The following is a 17,420-nucleotide window of genomic DNA, read 5'->3' as shown; positions in this document are numbered from 1 at the left end:
AATGCACTCCAGTTGTATAATGCATATTATAGGCAAAAGGAGAGGAGGGCGGCAGAGGATGAGATGGTTGGATGGTATCTCCAACTCAAAGGACATGAGTTTGAGCAAACTCCAGGAGATAGTGAAGGACAGGGAAGCCTGGTGTGCTGTAGCCCATGCGGTCACCAAGAGTTGGACATGATTTTGCGATTGAACAACAATGCATATTTTTAAATCATTGGGTATTTTCTACCTTGTACTGCCCTAACTGTAAGAGACACAGTTTCACTAAAGAGTCCAGATGAATATGAAATTTGCTAGCTGTTTTCTGACTCGTGTCTAGGGCTTTTGGGAGGAGATGATAATTATATTTGTATCTTTTTATGGTAAGCAGAAAACAATATATTTCAGAGAGAAGTCCATGCTAATCTTTAAGGTCTTCTCTTTCACACTCTCAGCCAATGATACAGACGTGTATATCTATATCTATCCATCTACTGAATGTATCTAATGAGGAATACTGCTGTAGAATGCAGGATTGAGAACATGAGCTCTGGAGTTAACCTGCCCAAGTTCAATTTCTGACTCTACAGGTGATTTAGGCAAGTTGCTTACCTTCTCTGTGTCTAGTTTCCTCATCTGCAAAATGGAGACAACATCAGCATATTTTTCAGAGACATTATATGGATTAAATGACAGAATGCTGGTAAAGTGGTTCAGATTTAATTGGTCAACTTAGCAATGCTAAATGCTAGCTCTTTATCTAGTATAGAAATTTACAGATTATTACTTAGAACTATTCTAACATTTCATGACATCACATAACATTGACATTTTCTGGTCATCATAGGCTCAGGAAATAATCATTTTTGCAAGAACACAACAGCAAGAATATTTCCTGAACACCTGATAGTGTTAATCTGGTATTAATCTTCCCAAGTAATTTAGGTAATGACCATAATCTTCATTTTAGGAATAAGAAAACCTAAATTAGAAACAATCAAAGTCATGCATCTTGTAAGAAGCATGGCTGGGGTTCAAAGCCATGTCTGCCTCACTGCAAGGTTAGTGCCACTCCTGTAAAATGTGCTACTTCATGTCACTTTTGATCTTATTTCATATGATCATTGGCTTTTATTTGCATAATGGTTAAGCACATGAGACCTAGAATGCAACCAACCTTGGGGTCCACATTCTGAATCTACCACTTGCTGAGTGATTTTGGAAAAATTATTTAGCCTGTTTGTAGCTTGTCTCGTATGTAAAATGGAAACAGCAATAGTTTCTTGTGAGAATTAGATAAGTTATATCTGGAAAGCACTGAACAAGGCCTGGGATGGTGCTGCTGCTGCTGCTAAGTTGCCCCAGTCATGTCTGACACTGTGTGACCCCATAGACGGCAGCCCACCAGGCTCCCCCGTCCCTGGGATTCTCCAGGCAAGAACACTGGAGTGGGTTGCCATTTCCTTCTCCAATGCATGAAAGTGAAAACTGAAAGTGAAGTCGCTCAGTTGTGTCTGACTCCTAGCGACCCCAAGGACTGTAGCCCACCAGGCTCCTCCATCCATGGATTTTCCAGGTAAGAGTACTGAGTGCTCAGTAAATATTGTTACCTTTGTTGTGATTAGACTGTTGGGTGTCTATGTTTGGATCTAGGCTCCCAACTGTTGATTTGTGCTTCCATAATGGTCCTAGGTATCAGTAAAGGAAGGGGCTTCCCTGGTGGCTCAGTGGAAAAGAGTCTGCCAATGCAGGAGACCTGGGTTCAATTCCTGGGTCAGGAATATCCTTTGGAGAAGGAAATAGCAACCCACTCCAGTATTCTTGCCTGGGAAATCCCATGGACAGAGGAGCCTGGCAGGCTACAATCCATGGGGTTGCAAAGAGTGGGACATGACTTAGTGACTAAACCACCACCACCACCAGTAAAAGAAAGTAAGGGTCATTAACTAAGAAATATCAAATTTGCATATTAAAGCAAATAATCTGTATTGAGGCTGAATTAAAGTGAGGTATTTGAAGTGACCAAAGCCATCCTGAGATAATATGTATTTTGAATCTCATAAGAAAGAACTAGCAAACAAGGTAGAAGAGTATGCAACTGTTACAGAAGCAGGCTGAAGAAGAAAGGAAAACACGTTTGGTAAGATGATGAACTTTATCTCAATGGGAAGCAGACATTCTGCTTCTGACTAGCAGTTTGTGGTTGTAAACAAAGGTTGGAAGTCCAAAAACTAGAGACAAGGCATGCAGGAAATTCTTTGTCTTGTTTAGATTTAGAGGTGCAAAGCTCCATATAAGATGATAGAGGAATAGCTGAAGAATGGAAAGAGCCCAGTTTCTAGTCACCAATCAATGACGACAAACCTGGTTCCAGCACTTTCTGGCCACATTACTTCATTTTCTGAGGCTTACCTTCCTTGTCTGTATAATATACACTGGTGTGAGACCTGAAGAGAGAATGTATGCAAGATGGCTAACAGAAAGCCTGGCCCATAGAAAATACTATTGTACATCCCAGGGGTTTAAATTTCACATCTGCTTCACAGATAAACAAAACTATTATTTTCTATACCACTCATATATCACTTTTTCTTAGGTTACAAATAAAATCTTTTTACAGAGGCTTTATGGCATTGTTGAATTTTTGAGTTATTTGGTATGAGCCTCTCATTAAATATACTGTAAATTATTCGAAGTCAAGGATCATGAACAAATTTCTACAATTCATGTCAGGTACATACGAGAAGTAGAAGCAAGGCAGAACCTCACACGTCTAGAATATAAGACATACAGACAAATACATTTAACATGAAGAAATATAGGATATCACTAATCATATGTCTTAAAAGTGGAATAGAAAATTCATCATCTGTCTCTTACTTCAAGAATTAGTATTTCATGATACATTACTCTGGGTCAAATAAACCACACAGTAGTTTTAGATTTGGGAAGATGAATCCATCTATTTATACATAAGTCGGCTACTTAACAGATAGTTATTGAAAATTTATTATTTGCCAGGCATTCTTCCACATGTTGTTTTACAACTCTAATGATTTAGAAAAATTTATAATATACAATAGTTTGTCATACCGTTCCATTGACAGGATCTGTGGCTTTAAAGAATAAAAACGGGGCCAAGTCTGCTATTCTTTCTGATCCTTTGGTGCCAATCCGATTTCCTTGAGGTGTAGTTGTAAACCAGGTGCCTAAGTGAACATCCATAGGGGTTATTGTTTGAACTGTTTCTGGGGGAGGTTCATGGCTTTCATTTTTATGTGCCATAGGTGACTGATTTTTCTGAATTTTTCCTGTGGGAGTTCAAGTATATCAAATACAACAATTTAACTATAATATCACTTACATAGAATTATTCATTAAGTTTTAATATAGTGTAGGCTACCTCAGACACTGTTGCATAGAAAGTCCAAGTGGTGGTCATCAGTTATATTATTTCTCAAGTAGGAAAAAATCAGTTTATGAATATCTTATTCTTGGCACTTGAACCTTGTCTGGATTCCCATCACCTCCCACAAATATACACATGCATAGAAAGTTCACTGTCTATGGAACAATACACACTATTATCAATTCTCTACACTTTTAAGTCTTGCTTACCTCTCCTCAGATTCCAGGTTTGGAGCCCTGTACCCAGCTTTTTAAAGTCTACATTTTCTCCCATGTATCTGTCAAGCTTTCAGATTCTTTTTCTTTGACTTATTATATACTCTAGTATGATAGAGTATAATTTTAACTCTTCATTCCCCTAATTTTGTCATATTTCAGTTCCAGGAAACATCTCTCTTCAGCCCTGGATCTGGAGAACATTACCAATCAAGCATATCATTGGCCTCTCATACAGACAGGATTTGTCCAGTTTAATTACTGCATTTAAAACCATCTGTTATGCACATCCTTCTCAAACCCTCCCCACCACCATTAAATTGGAACAAGAAGACAGAACCAAGGAAACTCACGTGGAACCCTGTAAATATTATCTCAGTTCCTCTATCAAGGTAGATTTACTCTATTTGTATAAGTAACAAGTAATCTCTAGACAAGATCTGCCTGTACTGTCAAGCCTCAGTGATGAAGTAAATTCAGACTGAGAAAAAAAAAGTTGCAAAAAAGATAGTGAATGATTGTTGCCTCCAGGGAGGTTGTTTAGATTTAAACCATGAAATGTGCAACAGGCCATGGATCTTGGTGTAAGATGCTGAGTCAACTAACAGGGGGAACCAAAGGAGAAAGATACATTTAGATATATTTAAGCCTTTCCATTGCCCTAAGACTTAATTTGGACATATTAGTATTTCCAGAGGATTAAAAGAGAACTGAAAGATAGACATGTAGAAATTATTTAGAATGAAGTTCAAAGAGCCAAATGTAAAGAGAGGTAAAAGTTCTCTAACATAAGTTTAATTGGAATTATAGAAGAAGAGGAGAGAGAAATGGATCAGAAGCAATACTTAAAAAAATAATTATTGAGAAAGTTCCAGAATCAATGAAATATACTAATCTACATATTCAAGAAGCCCAATATAGTCTCATTTGGGTAAATAAAAAGAAACCCATACCACTGCAGATGGTGATTCCAGCCATGAAATTAAAAGACGCTTATGCCTTGGAAGGGAAGTTATGACCAACCTAGACAGCTATTAAAAAGCAGAGACATTACTTTGTCAACAAAGGTCCATCTAGTCAAGGCTATGGTTTTTCTAGTAGTCATGTATGGATGTGAGAGTTGGACTATAAAGAAAGCTGAGTGCAGAAGAATTGATATTTTTGAACTGTGGTGTTGGAGAAGACTCTTGAGAATCCCTTGGACTGCAAGGAGATCCACCCAGTCCATCCTAAAGGAGATCAGTCCTGGGTGTTCATTGGAAGGACTGATGTTGAAGCTGAAACTCCAATACTTTGGCCAGCTGATGTGAAGAGCTGACTCATTTGAAAAGACCCTGATGTTGGGAAAGATAGAAGGCAGGAGGAGAAGGGAACTACAGAGGATGAGATGATTAAATGGCATCACCAACTCAATGGACATGAGTTTGGGTAAACTCCAGGAGTTGGTGATGGACAGGGAGGCCTGGTGTGCTGCCGTTCATGGGATTGCAAATAGTCAGACATGACTGAGGGACTTAACTGAACTGAACTGATACCTAGTTAAATCATATTGACACTGCATTAAAAAAGAAAATGTTTTAAAGGCAGCCAGATTATCTTCTAAGCAACAATTAGATAGACAACATTTCAACAGTAAAAATCAAAGCAAGACTAGTATGAAGAATTATTGTCCACATCAGTCAGTTCAGTCACTCAGTCATGTCTGACTCTTCCCTGTCCATCACCAACTCCCAGAGCTTGCTCAAACTCATCAAGTCAGTGATGCCATCCAACCATCTTATTCTCTTTGTTCCCTTCTCCTCCTGCTTTGAATCTTTCCCAGCATCAGGGTCTTTTCAAATGAGTCAGTTCTTCGCATCAGGTGGTCAATGTATTGGAGCTTCAGCGTCAGCATCAGTCTTTCCAATGAATATTCAGGACTGATTTATTTTAGGATGGACTGGTTGGATCTTCTTGCATCCAAGGGAGTCTCAAGAGTCTTTTCCAACAACACAGTTCAAAAGCATCAATTCTTTGGTGCTCAGCTTTCTTTATGGTCCAGCTCTCACATCCATACATGACTACTGGAAAACCTATAGCTTTGACTAGATAGACCTCTGTCAGCAAAGTAATTTCTCTGCTTTTTAATATACTGTCTAGATTGGTCATAGCTTTTCTTCCAAGGAGCAAGTGTCTTTTAATTTCATGGCTGCAGTCACCATCTGCAGTGATTTTGGAGCCCCCAAAATAAAGTCTCTCACTGTTTCCATTGTTTCTCCATCTATTTGCCAGGAAGTGATGAGACTTGATGCCATGATCTCAGTTTTTGAATGCAGAATTTTAAGCCAACTTTTTCACTCTCCTCTTTCACTTTCATCAAGAGACTCTAGTTCTTTATTGTCCACATACTAAGAGGAAATACCTGTCAGTCTATAATTCTATACCTAGTGAAATTACCTCTCAAGAATGTTGTTGTTTAGTTGCTAAGTCATGTCCGAATCTTTGCCACCCCATGATCTGCAGTACACCAGGTTCTTCTGTCCACGGGATTTCCCAGGAAAGAATACGAGTGTGTTACCATTTCCTTCTCTCAGGGATCTTCCCGAATCAGGGATCTAACTTGTGTCTCCTGCATTGGCAGGAGGATTCTTTACCACTGGGTCACCTAGGAAGCCCCTTTAAGAATGAGGACAACATAAAGATATTTTCAGAAAATATGGTATGTAATACGTAGCCTAAAATCTCCAGTTAAAACACAGAATCATCTAATTTAAAAATATACACCTACATGAGTTTGAGCAAACTCTGGGAGTTGGTGATAGACAAGGAAGCCTGGCTTGCTGCAGTCTATGGGGTTGCAAAGAGTCAGACATGACTGAGTGACTGACTGATATTATGCTCACAAGGGGGTTTCCCAGGTGATTCAGTGAGAAAGAATCCACCTGCCAGTGCAGGAGTTGCATAAGATGGGGGTTCATTCTCTTGGTCAGGAAGAGCCCCTGAAAGAGGAAATTGGTAACCCACTCCAGTATTCTTGATGGGATAATCCAACGGACAGAAGAGCCTGGGTGGATTATACTTCATGGGATTGCAAAGAGTCAGACATGAATGAAGCAAATGAACACATATGCACACTGTTCATAAGAGACATTTTTAAATATAAACCACAGAAAGTAAAATAAAGTGTGAAAAACATTATACTGGGAAAGTACTAAACAATAGCTGGTGTAGCTATAATAATATAAGCAAAATCAGTATTAGGGCAAAAAACAGAATCCTGGAATAAAAAGTCATTGTATACTGATAAAATGTTAAATTGCTCATAAAGATAAAACAATTCTACATTTGTAAGTATCTAAAATCATATTTTCAAAATATACAAAAGCAAATCTGAAAACAATGAAAGGACTTAAGTATTTCAGATTTAAAGAAATAAGGATTAAATGATAAGGAGTGAAGAAGCTATTCTACCCTTTCAAAAACTTTAAATATACTTCTACTGAATAAATTGACATTGTACATTAAAAAGTCTGTAAGGATATAGAATAAAAACGGTCAAAGTTTGAATATAGGGCAAATATGGCCTACTGTCTGTTTCTGTATAGTCTGTGAAGTGATAATTCTTTGTACATTTCTACATAGTTAAAAAAACCAAAGGATATTAATTTTTATTTGGAGGAAAACTGCTTTACAATGCTGTGTTGGTTTCCGCCATTCAACAATGCAAATTCACCATAATTATACATGTATCATCTCCCTCTTGAGCCTCCCTCCCCTCCCCCTACTCCACCCCTTTAGGTCATCACAGAGCATCAGGCTGAGCTCCCTGTATTATATAGCAACTTCATGCCAGCTATCTGTTTTACACATGGTAGTGCATATATGTTGATGCTAATTTCTCCAAGCATCCCACTCTTTCCTTCATCCACTGTGCCCACAAGTCCATTCTCTCTATATATCTGCATCTCCATTCCTTCCTTGCAAATAGGCTCATCAATACCATTTTTCTAGATTCCATGTGTATATGTTAATATACAATATTTGTTTTTCTCTTTCTGACTTACTTCACTCAACCTTCACAAAATAGGTTCTAAGTTCACCCATCTCCCTGGAACAGATTCAAATTTGTTGTTTTTTTTTTATGGCTGAGTAATATTCCATTGTATGTACACACACACACACACACACACACACACACACACACACCACATCTTCTTTGTCCATTCATCTGTTGATGGACATCTAGGTTACTTTCATGTCCTAGCTACTGTAAACAGTGCTGCTATGAACACTAGGGGTACATGTGTCTTTTTCAATTATGGTTTTCTCAGAGTGAACGCTCAGTAGTGGGCTTGTTGGCTCATATGGTAGTTTTATTCCTCATTTTTTAAGGAATCTCCATACTGTTTTCCATAGTGGCTGTTGCAGTTTACATTCCCACCAACAATAAAAGAGGGTTCCCTTTTCTCCACATCCTTTCCAGCATTTATTATTTGTAGATTTTTGGATGATGGCCATTCTGACTGGTGTGAGACGGTATCTCATTGTAGTTTTAATCTTCATTTCTCTAATAATTAGTGAGGCTTCCCCAATGGCTCAGCAGGTTAAGAACCTGCCTGCAATGGAGGAGACACAGGAGACGTGGGTTTGATCCCTGAGTTGGGAAGATCCTCTGGAGGAGAAAATGGCAGCCCACTTCAGCATTCTTGCCTAGAGAATCCCATGGACAGAGGATCCTGGTGGGCTACAGTCTGTAGGGTCACAAAGAGTCAGACATTACTGAAGCAACTTAATGAGCATGCACGTACTCTGCATATAAGTTAAATAAGCAGGATGACAATATACAGCCTTGTCATACTCCTTTCCCAATTTGAACCAGTTTGAATTTTGAACCAGATCATTCCACATCTGGTTCTAACTATTGCTTCTTGACCCACATGAAGCTTTCTCAGTAAACAGGTAAGGTGGTCTGGTATTCCCATCTCTTTAATAATTTTCCAGTTTGTTGTGATCCACACAGTCAAAGGCTTTAGCGCAGTCAATGAAGCAGAAGTAGATGTTTTTCTGGAACTCCCTTGCTCTCTCCATAATCCAATGAATGTTGGCAATTTGATCTCTGGTTCCTCTGCCTTTTCTAAACCCAGCTTGTACATCTGGAAGTTCTTGGTTCATGTACTGCTGAAACCTAGCTTGAAGGAGTTTGAGTAAAACCTGGCTAGTACGTAAAATTAGTGCAGTTGTGCAGTAGTTTGAACATTCTTTGGCATTGCCTGTCTTTGGGATTGGAATGAAAACTGACTTTTCCAGTCCTGTGGCCACTAATGAGTTTTCCAAATTTTCAGATATAGTGAGTGCAGTACTTTGACAGCATCACCTTTTAGGATTTTAAATAGCTCAGCTGGAATTATGTCACCTCCACTAGCTTTGTTCACAGTAATGCTTCCTAAGGCCCACTTGACCTCACACATTTGTCCAGCTCTAGGTGAGTGACCACACCATCATAGTTATCTATCTATCTGGATCATTAAGAATTTTTTTTTTTTAACAGTTCTGTGTATTCTTGCCACCTCTTCTTAATCTCTTTTGCTTCTGTTAGGTCCTTATCATTTCTTTATTTCTTCATTGTGCCCATCCTTGCACGAAATGTTTCCTTGATATCCCCAATTTTCTTGAAAAGATCTCTAGTCTTTCTCATTCTATTGTTTTCCTCTATTTCTTTGCATCATTCATTTTAAAAGGCCTTCTTTTCTCTCCTTACTAAAAGGAATATCTTTCCTTTTCTCCCCTGCCTTTCACTTTTCTTCTTTCTTCAGCTATTTGTAAAGCATCCTCAGATAACCACTTTGGGCTAAAACCCAAAAACTAACAATACCAAATGCTGAGAAGAACAGGGGGCAACAGGAACTCTTATTCATTGCTGATGAAAGTGCAAAAATGTGCAGCCTCTTTGGAAGAGGCCCTGGATGTTTCTTATAAAGTTTCTTACACAGTTGCATGAATGCAGATGTTCATAAGCAGCTTTATTTATAATTGCCCAAAACCTGGAAGCAACCAATATATCCCTCAATAGGTGGATGGATAAACCACTGCACATATATACTACTACTGCTAAGTCACTTCAGTTGTGTCCAACTCTGTGCGACCCCATAGACGGCAGCCCACCAGGCCTCCCTGTCCCTGGGATTCTCCAGGCAAGAACACTGGAGTGGGTTGCCATTTCCTTCTCCAATGCATGAAAGTGAAAAGTGAAAGTGAAGTCACTCAGTAGTGTCCAACCCTCAGCGACCCCATGGACTGCAGCCTACCAGGCTCCTCTGTCCATGGGATTTGCCAGGCAAGAGTACTGGAGTGGGGTGCCATTGCCTTTTCTGCACATATATACAGTGGAGTATTATTATGTGATAAGAAATGAACTACCAAGTCATGAAAAGACCTGGAGGAATCTTAAATGCATATCGCTAAGTGAAAGCAGACAGTCTACAAAGGCTGCATGTTATCTGATTCCAATGATGTGATATTCTCAAAATGGCAAAACAATGGAGAAAATAAAAAGATCAGAGGCTGCCAGGTGTTCTAGGCAGGGATGGGTCAGGGTCAGGGAAAGGGGAAGTTTGAATAAGTAGAGCCTAGGGGATATTTCAGATAGTGAAACAATCCTGTATAATATTGAAATGATGGATTCATGACATATATTTGTAATAATTCATAGAACTGTACAACACAAAAAGAGAACCTTCATGTAAACTATAGGGACTTGAGTTAATAATAATGTGTCAACATTGGTTCTTCAGTTGTAACAAATGTAGCACACTTTCGAGATGGGAAAAATAGGGGAAAACTGAGCCTGAAAGAGAGGGAGACTTTGGGAATTCTGTCTACTTTCTGCTATTTTTTTTTTTCCCAGTAAAACTAAAATTGCTCTAAAAAATAAAGTCTGTGGATGGTGACAGCCATGAAATTAAAAGATGTTTACTCTTTGGGCTTCCCTGGTGGCTCAGAGGTTAAAGCATCTGCCTGCAATGCGGGAGACCTGGGTTCGATCCCTGGGTTGGGAAGATCCCCTGGAGAAGGAAATGGCAACCCACTCTGGTATTCTTGCCTGGAGAATCCCATGGACTGAGGAGCCTGGTGGGCTATGGTCCACAGGGTCTCAAAGAGTTGGATACGACTGAGTGACTTCACTTTCACTTTTCTACTCCTTGGAAGAAAAGCTATGACAAACCTAGACAGCATATTAAAAAGCAAAGACATCACTTTGCCAACTAAGGTCTGCTTAGTCAAAGCTATGGCTTTTCCAGTAGTCATGTACAGGTGTGAGAGTTGGACCATAAAGAAGGCTGAGTGCTGAAGAATCAAAGCTTTTGAACGGTGGTGCTGGAGAAGACTCTTGAGAGTCCCTTGGAAAACAAGGAGATCATACCAGTCAACCCTGAAGGAGATCAACCCTGAAGATTTATTGGAAGGACTGATGCTGAAGCTAAAGCTCCACTACTTTGGCCACCTGATGTGAACAGTCAATTCACTGGAAAAGACCCTGATGCCACTGAGGGCAGGAGGAGAAGTGGGTAACAGAGGATGAGATGGCTAGATGGCATCACTGACTCAATGGACACGATTTTGAGCAAACTCTGGGAGATAGTGAAAGATAGGGAAGCCTGGCATGCTGCATTCCATGGGGTCACAGAGTTGGACACAAATTAGTTACTAAATGGTAAGTTTAAAAACGAGAGATTGTGTCACCTTAGATTTAAGAGCTGTGACGAAATCTGGACAAACTGCTCTGGAGACAGAAGACTTCGGAATCAGGCAATTAGAGAAGCAGCTATGCAGACCACCCTTACAATCAAGTCCTCTTGTAGACATAAGAGAGAGAGCTATTGAGCTGGGAAGTCTAGAAAGCTATAGGAATACTTTCATCCACTTCTCCAACAAGGAATCTTCTGCTACTATGCAAGAAAAATCTATTTCATTGTTTTTTTAATTGAAGTGCAGTTGCTGTGCAATATTATATAAGTTACAGGTATATAATATAGTGATTCATGATTTTTTAAAAGGCATTGAAACATGTATAATATCATATATGAAATGAGTCGCCAGTCCAGGTTCAATGCACGATACTGGATGCTTGGGGCTGGTGCACTGGGACGACCCAGAGGGATGGTATTGGGAGGGAGGAGGGAGGAGGGTTCAGGATGGGGAACACATGTATATCTGTGGCGGATTCATTTTGATATATGGCAAAACCAATACAATATTGTAAAGTTAAAAAATAAAATAAAATAATAAAAAAATAAAGGCTATGTTTCATTGATAGGTATTATAAAATACTGGTTATATAACCTGTGTTTTACAATATATCCTTGTAGTTAAGTTTATACCCAATATTTTGTACCTCTTAATCCTCCACCCCTACACTGTCCTTTTCCTCTTTCCTCTCCCCATGTAACTACTAGTTTCTTCTCTATACCTGTGTTTGCCTCTTTTTTGTTACATTCATTAGTTTGTTGTATTTTTTAGATTTCACATAAAAGTGATATCATACAGCATTTACCTTTCTGTATCTGATTTATTTCACTTAGTATAAAGCCCTCAAAGTCCATCCATGTTGCTGCAAATGGTACATTTTCATTCTTTTTTTATGGATGAGTAGTATTCCATTGTATATATGTACCACATCTTACCACGTCTTCTTTATCCATTCATCTGTTGATGGATGCGTAGGTTGCTTCCATATCTTGGCACTTGTAAATAACATTGTTATGAACATTGGCATGTATCTTCTTGAATTACTGGTTTTGGGTTTTTTTTGGATATTGCATAGTAAAGGAAACCATTGATAAAATGAAAAGACAACTTACTGAATGGGAGGAAATATTTGCAAATGATATGACTGATAAGGAGTTAAAATCCAACATATATAAATAGTTCATACAACTCAATATAAAAAAAAACTGATTAAAAAATGGGCAGAAGAACTGAATAGACATTTTGCCAAAGAGGAAAGGCAGATGGCCAACAGGGACATGAAAAGATGGTCAACATCCCTAATCAGAGAAATGCAAATCAACCACAATGAGATACTACCTCACACCTCTCAGGATGGCTGTCATCAAAAAGAATACAGGTAACAAATGCTGGAGATGGTATGGAGAACAAAGAACTCTTATACACTACTGGGGGAAATAAAACTGATACAGTCACTGTGGAAAACATTATGGAAGAAAGCAAAATAGAACTACTATAGAGACCAAAGGAATGAGTTGCTTTTGCAGGGGGCTTCCCAGGCAGTGCCAGTGGTAAAGAGCCTGCCTGCCAATGCGGGGAGTAAAAGAGATCCCTGGGTTGGGAAGATGCCCTGGAGGAGGACATGGTAACCCATTCCAGTATTCCTGCTGGAGAAGCCCATGGACAGAGGAGCCTGGTGGGCTATAATCCGTGGGGTCTCAAAGAGTTGGACAAGACTGAAGCAACTTAGCATGACATAGCTGCTGCTGCTAAGTCGCTTAAGTCATGTCCAACTCTTTGCGATTCCATGAATTATAGCCTGCCAGGCTCCTCTGTCCATGGGATTCTGCAGGCAAGAATACTGGAGTGAGTTGCCATTTCCTTCTCCAGGGGATCTTCCCAAACCAGGGATAGAACCCAAGTCTTTTAGTCTCCTGCACTGGCAGGTGGGTTCTTTACCGCTAGCACCACCTGGGAAGCATGACCCAGTATTTCTCTAAATTTTGAGTTACAATAAAGAATTCACTTTGCCTTCCTAGGAGGGTTCCTGGATACCGTGGTGAGCTGTAAACTTGAGAAAAAAAGATTAACTCTCAGTCTCACAGATTATTGAAGGCATATGAGAAAGCTGAGCACCGAAGAAATTGATGCTTTTGAACTGTGGTGTTGGAGAAGACTCTTGAGAGTCCCTTGGACTGCAAGGAGATCCAACCAGTCCATTCTGAAGGAGATCAGCCCTGGGATTTCTTTGGAAGGAATGATGCTAAAGCTGAAACTCCAGTACTTTGGCCACCTCATGCGAAGAGTTGACTCATTGGAAAAGACTTTGATGCTGGGAGGGGCTGGGGGCAAGAGGAGAAGGGGACGACAGAGGATGAGATGGTTGGATGGCATCACTGACTCGATGGACGTGAGTCTGAGTGACCTCCGGGAGTTGGTGATGGACAGGGAGGCCTGGCGTGCTGCGATTCATGGGGTCGCAAAGAGTTGGACACGACTGAGCAACTGAACTGAACTGAACTGATGAGACATTAAGAAAAACTTGTAATGCATGACAGTGTAATTTAGGGATTAGTTGCCCTGACTCAAATCCCAACTTTACCACTGACAAGCTGAGAAATCTCAAGGAAGTTCCTTAACCTCTCTGTGTCACAATTACCTTGTCTGTAAATTGAAATTATTAAGATATATATATAGATATATACCTCACAGAGCCGTTGTGAGGATTTGCTGATTTAATATTTTAAAGTATACAGAATTGTGCCTGCTACATAAGCACACATTTCCTATATATAAGGATTTCTTAAAATGAAAATGATGAGCATCTCAACAGTAAACCAAGGAAAGATGTGAATAGAAAATTCACAAAAAGAAAAAAAAAAAGCAATAAGCATCTTTAAATGTTTAATCTCACCAGTAATCAAAGAAAGGCAAAATAATATAATAAGATGCATTAATTCCCTTTCACACTGAGCGAGATGAGAAGACTGACCATAGCTTTGGCAAAGATGTGAGGAAGTAGACATTTTCATACTGTGCTGGAGGTAGGGTATACACTGCAATTGTCTCAGAGGAGAGCAAGTAATTTAGATCATGACAGACACTGTTGATTGCTTACCCAGCTCTTCTCCACCTTCCTTTCTCCCTACTAGCAGTGCTCATCTCCTGAGAGAAAAGCCAAAACTGCCGGATGCTGTTTCCCCAGCCTAGGTCCCCATCCAGGTCTAGTCAATGAGATATAAGAGGAGACCTGGGCGGGGAGGGGGAGCTGCTGGTAGACTCTGGAGGCATTTTTCTCCCTGATAAAGAAAGACGTGAACTTTCAGCATCAAACTCTCAGAAATTAATAGAATGAATATACAGAAATGTAGAAGGATTTGGTAGATCTGAAAAGCACCATGAACCAATTCAACATAATCAAGATTTAAACAATTTTCGCACAATAGTGGGATACAAATTATACTAAAAATCTTAATTTACCTACTTAAAAATAATTGCAATATATAGTGGAACTGTATGTAAATTTGTTCTGTATTTTCCAAGTTTCCCGTAAATGTGCTATCATACTTTCATAATTTAAAAAGTAAAAAAGAAAGAGGAAAAAAAGACACGTGAAAACTCATATGTTCACCCTCTTCCCTTTCATTTTAAAATTTACTTTTTTAAATTGAAGTATAATTGATTTACAATGTTGTGCCAATCTCTGTCATACAGCACAGTAACTCAGTTACACACATTATAGGCATTCTTCGCCCTCTTTCCTTTCTGCTTTGGAAGTTACGACATGAGGACCTCATACCTGGAGCTGACGTCGTCTTCTTGCTATTCTGAGGAAAAGAGGACAGAGAAGCCAACCCAGAACCTTGATATCACTGATTGTTCATCTAACCCTAAAACAGTAGCCCAGGTGTTAGAGCTAACATCGTCCCGGTGGCTCAGTTGGTAAAAATCTGCCGACAGTGTGGGAGACCCAGGTTCAAGCCCTGAGTCGGGAAGATCCCTTGGAGAAGGAAATGGCAACTCATTCCAGTATTCTTGCCTGGAAAATTTCATGGACAGAGAAGACTGGCAGGCTACAGTCCTAGGGTTGCAAGAATTGGACATGACTTAGTGACTAAAACACCACCACCACCATTTCAGAGTACATAATGACATAGAAAAATGTTTGCTATTTATTACAAAAAGATCAAAGTGATCAAGAAATGTGTAGTGCTGTGATTCCTGTTGATGCATTTATTCAACAAAAAGATAAGCATAATAATAGTAATGATAATACCAAGCATTTATTAAGCTATTGGATTGATTAAATCCATTATAAATTGAGAGGCTTCAGTTACTACCTTTCTTGGTGATGACAGTCTCCGATGGTGCTGTTTCCGATTTCTGCTGGGAAATCGTGTCCATCAAGTCAGCACTGTGAGCACTGGCGGGCATGTCAGTAGGAAGACTGACAGGCCCTGAATTGGGACTACTGCTCACAGTCCCATCTGCAAAGAGAATCTGAAGAAAAAGCCAAAGGGGAGCATTCTAAGAAACGAGGAAGAACCTAGTTAACAGCACTGTGTGTCAAACTGCAATAGGTTAAAAATAACTCAGTGACGTGCAACTTGCTGACTTGCAGATCCAGTAGTATAAAGCATGTTATGATTTAGAGATCTGGAGCTCAGAGACCACAGAGCCAATAACACTATAATACAAAACAATGATATTACTTTGTTTTCCATTTACTTTCTGTTTTATTTTCATTTCATGTATTTCATCAGTTTGACTTTACGATTTTCCATTCTTCTCCCTTCCTCTCTGTAACTGGGAAATGATTCACCCTATTTCAATTTTTCTAATGACTACATTTAAAACTTCATCACATTCAGACACTTAGCTTCTGTCAATATCTGTCTAGTAGGTATACCATCTAAGGTAGTGTTTTTCTTCCCATGATAACATTCATTGTCATTTTTAAAGCATCATTCATTTTTCAAATGAGTTGTTTCTCTCCCCTGTCATGGCACTATGACCCACCTCCAGCTTGTTTGTATTTTACTTTGCGGCAGGAAAGAGAAATTTAATATATTCCTTTACCTGTGTGGATCCATCCAGCATGTATTTGACAACAGTGCCTTGACTGGTGATAACTCTCGATGCTTCCTGCCTCAGCGGCGGCATCACCGTTTTATAGAACTCATAGTGCTTCACCTTCTGGGGGTAGGTCTGTCGGACCATGATATCCCAAGTGGGTTCCTCATCTACAATACACTGATCTTAAAAAGAGAAGAAAAAAGGCTTACTGTGAACTGGGCAATGCTGTGTGGCTGGAATTTCATCTTCTGAATGTTTTTCATTATTTTGTTTCTATCTGGATACTTAGGACAGTTTTCAGGTCATGACAGATGGCCCAAATACGGGTTATTTGCTGCCTTTAAAAAAACTATTTTCTTATGGCTGTGCTGGCCTTCTTTGCGGCTTTGGCTTTCTCCAGCTGAGGTCTGTGGGCTTCTTGGTGCGATGGCCTCTCTTGCGGCAGACCGCGGGCTCTAGGTGTGGAGGCTCGGTAGTGTGATGCACAGGGTTAGCTGCTCCATGGCATCCTGGTTTTCTCAGACCAGGAACCTGCGTCCTCTGCACTGGCAGGCAGATTCTTAGCGACTGGACCACCAGAGAAGTCCCTTTTTGCTGCCTTTCTTACTGTCATATGTAGTAAATAAGGCCATGTACTTAACAGGTACTTTCTTCATGTACTAGCCATTCTCTCTACTGATGTTCAGGACATTTCAGGACAAAATTAGGAAGGGAGCAGGTATGTTGTTTTAGATATTGCCTTTTCTTCCTGTTGGTATTTTCCTCTCATCCTCTTCTTTTCTCTCTCTTCCAGGGATGCACAATGCTCCCTGGCAGTTCCCCAAGTCGCCTGGAGCCCCAGGAGAAATCATTCACTCAGGCCCGTTTTTTTTAAATCACTTACCATCTTTCAAAATTAACACAATCCTCTCATCTCTAACCAAGTCCAGATTTTTCTCATGGTTCTACTCTTAACTGGCAATCAAGGAGAAAAGCACCTAATCAATCCCTCCAAAGGAAAGTACTATTATTGAGAATTTCTGGCACACAGCACC

General features: G+C 39.7%; 1 protein-coding gene across 5 annotated transcripts in view; it reads right to left on the bottom strand.

The window, feature by feature from the left end:
• SPAG17 (sperm associated antigen 17) overlaps nucleotides 1–17,420 on the bottom strand; it is a 254,867-nt gene that overhangs the window by 70,455 nt on the left and 166,992 nt on the right. For all 5 annotated transcript variants that reach the window (XR_011463620.1, XM_070367411.1, XM_070367415.1 and 2 more), the window contains 3 exons: nucleotides 16,390–16,568; nucleotides 15,651–15,810; nucleotides 3,076–3,191 (listed from right to left, as the gene is read on the bottom strand). Coding sequence is in view for 4 of the 5 variants with exons in the window: in XM_070367411.1 (XP_070223512.1) it covers nucleotides 3,076–3,191; nucleotides 15,651–15,810; nucleotides 16,390–16,568 (455 nt within the window). In the remaining variant the exon portion in view is untranslated. The remainder of the gene's footprint in view (nucleotides 1–3,075; nucleotides 3,192–15,650; nucleotides 15,811–16,389; nucleotides 16,569–17,420) is intronic.

The sequence above is a fragment of the Bos mutus genome, chromosome 3 (genome assembly GCF_027580195.1).
Source record: "Bos mutus isolate GX-2022 chromosome 3, NWIPB_WYAK_1.1, whole genome shotgun sequence".
NCBI classification, from domain to species: domain Eukaryota; kingdom Metazoa; phylum Chordata; class Mammalia; order Artiodactyla; family Bovidae; genus Bos; species Bos mutus.
Note: the sequence above shows the minus strand (reverse complement) of the source record. Positions and strands in the feature narration are given on the sequence as shown.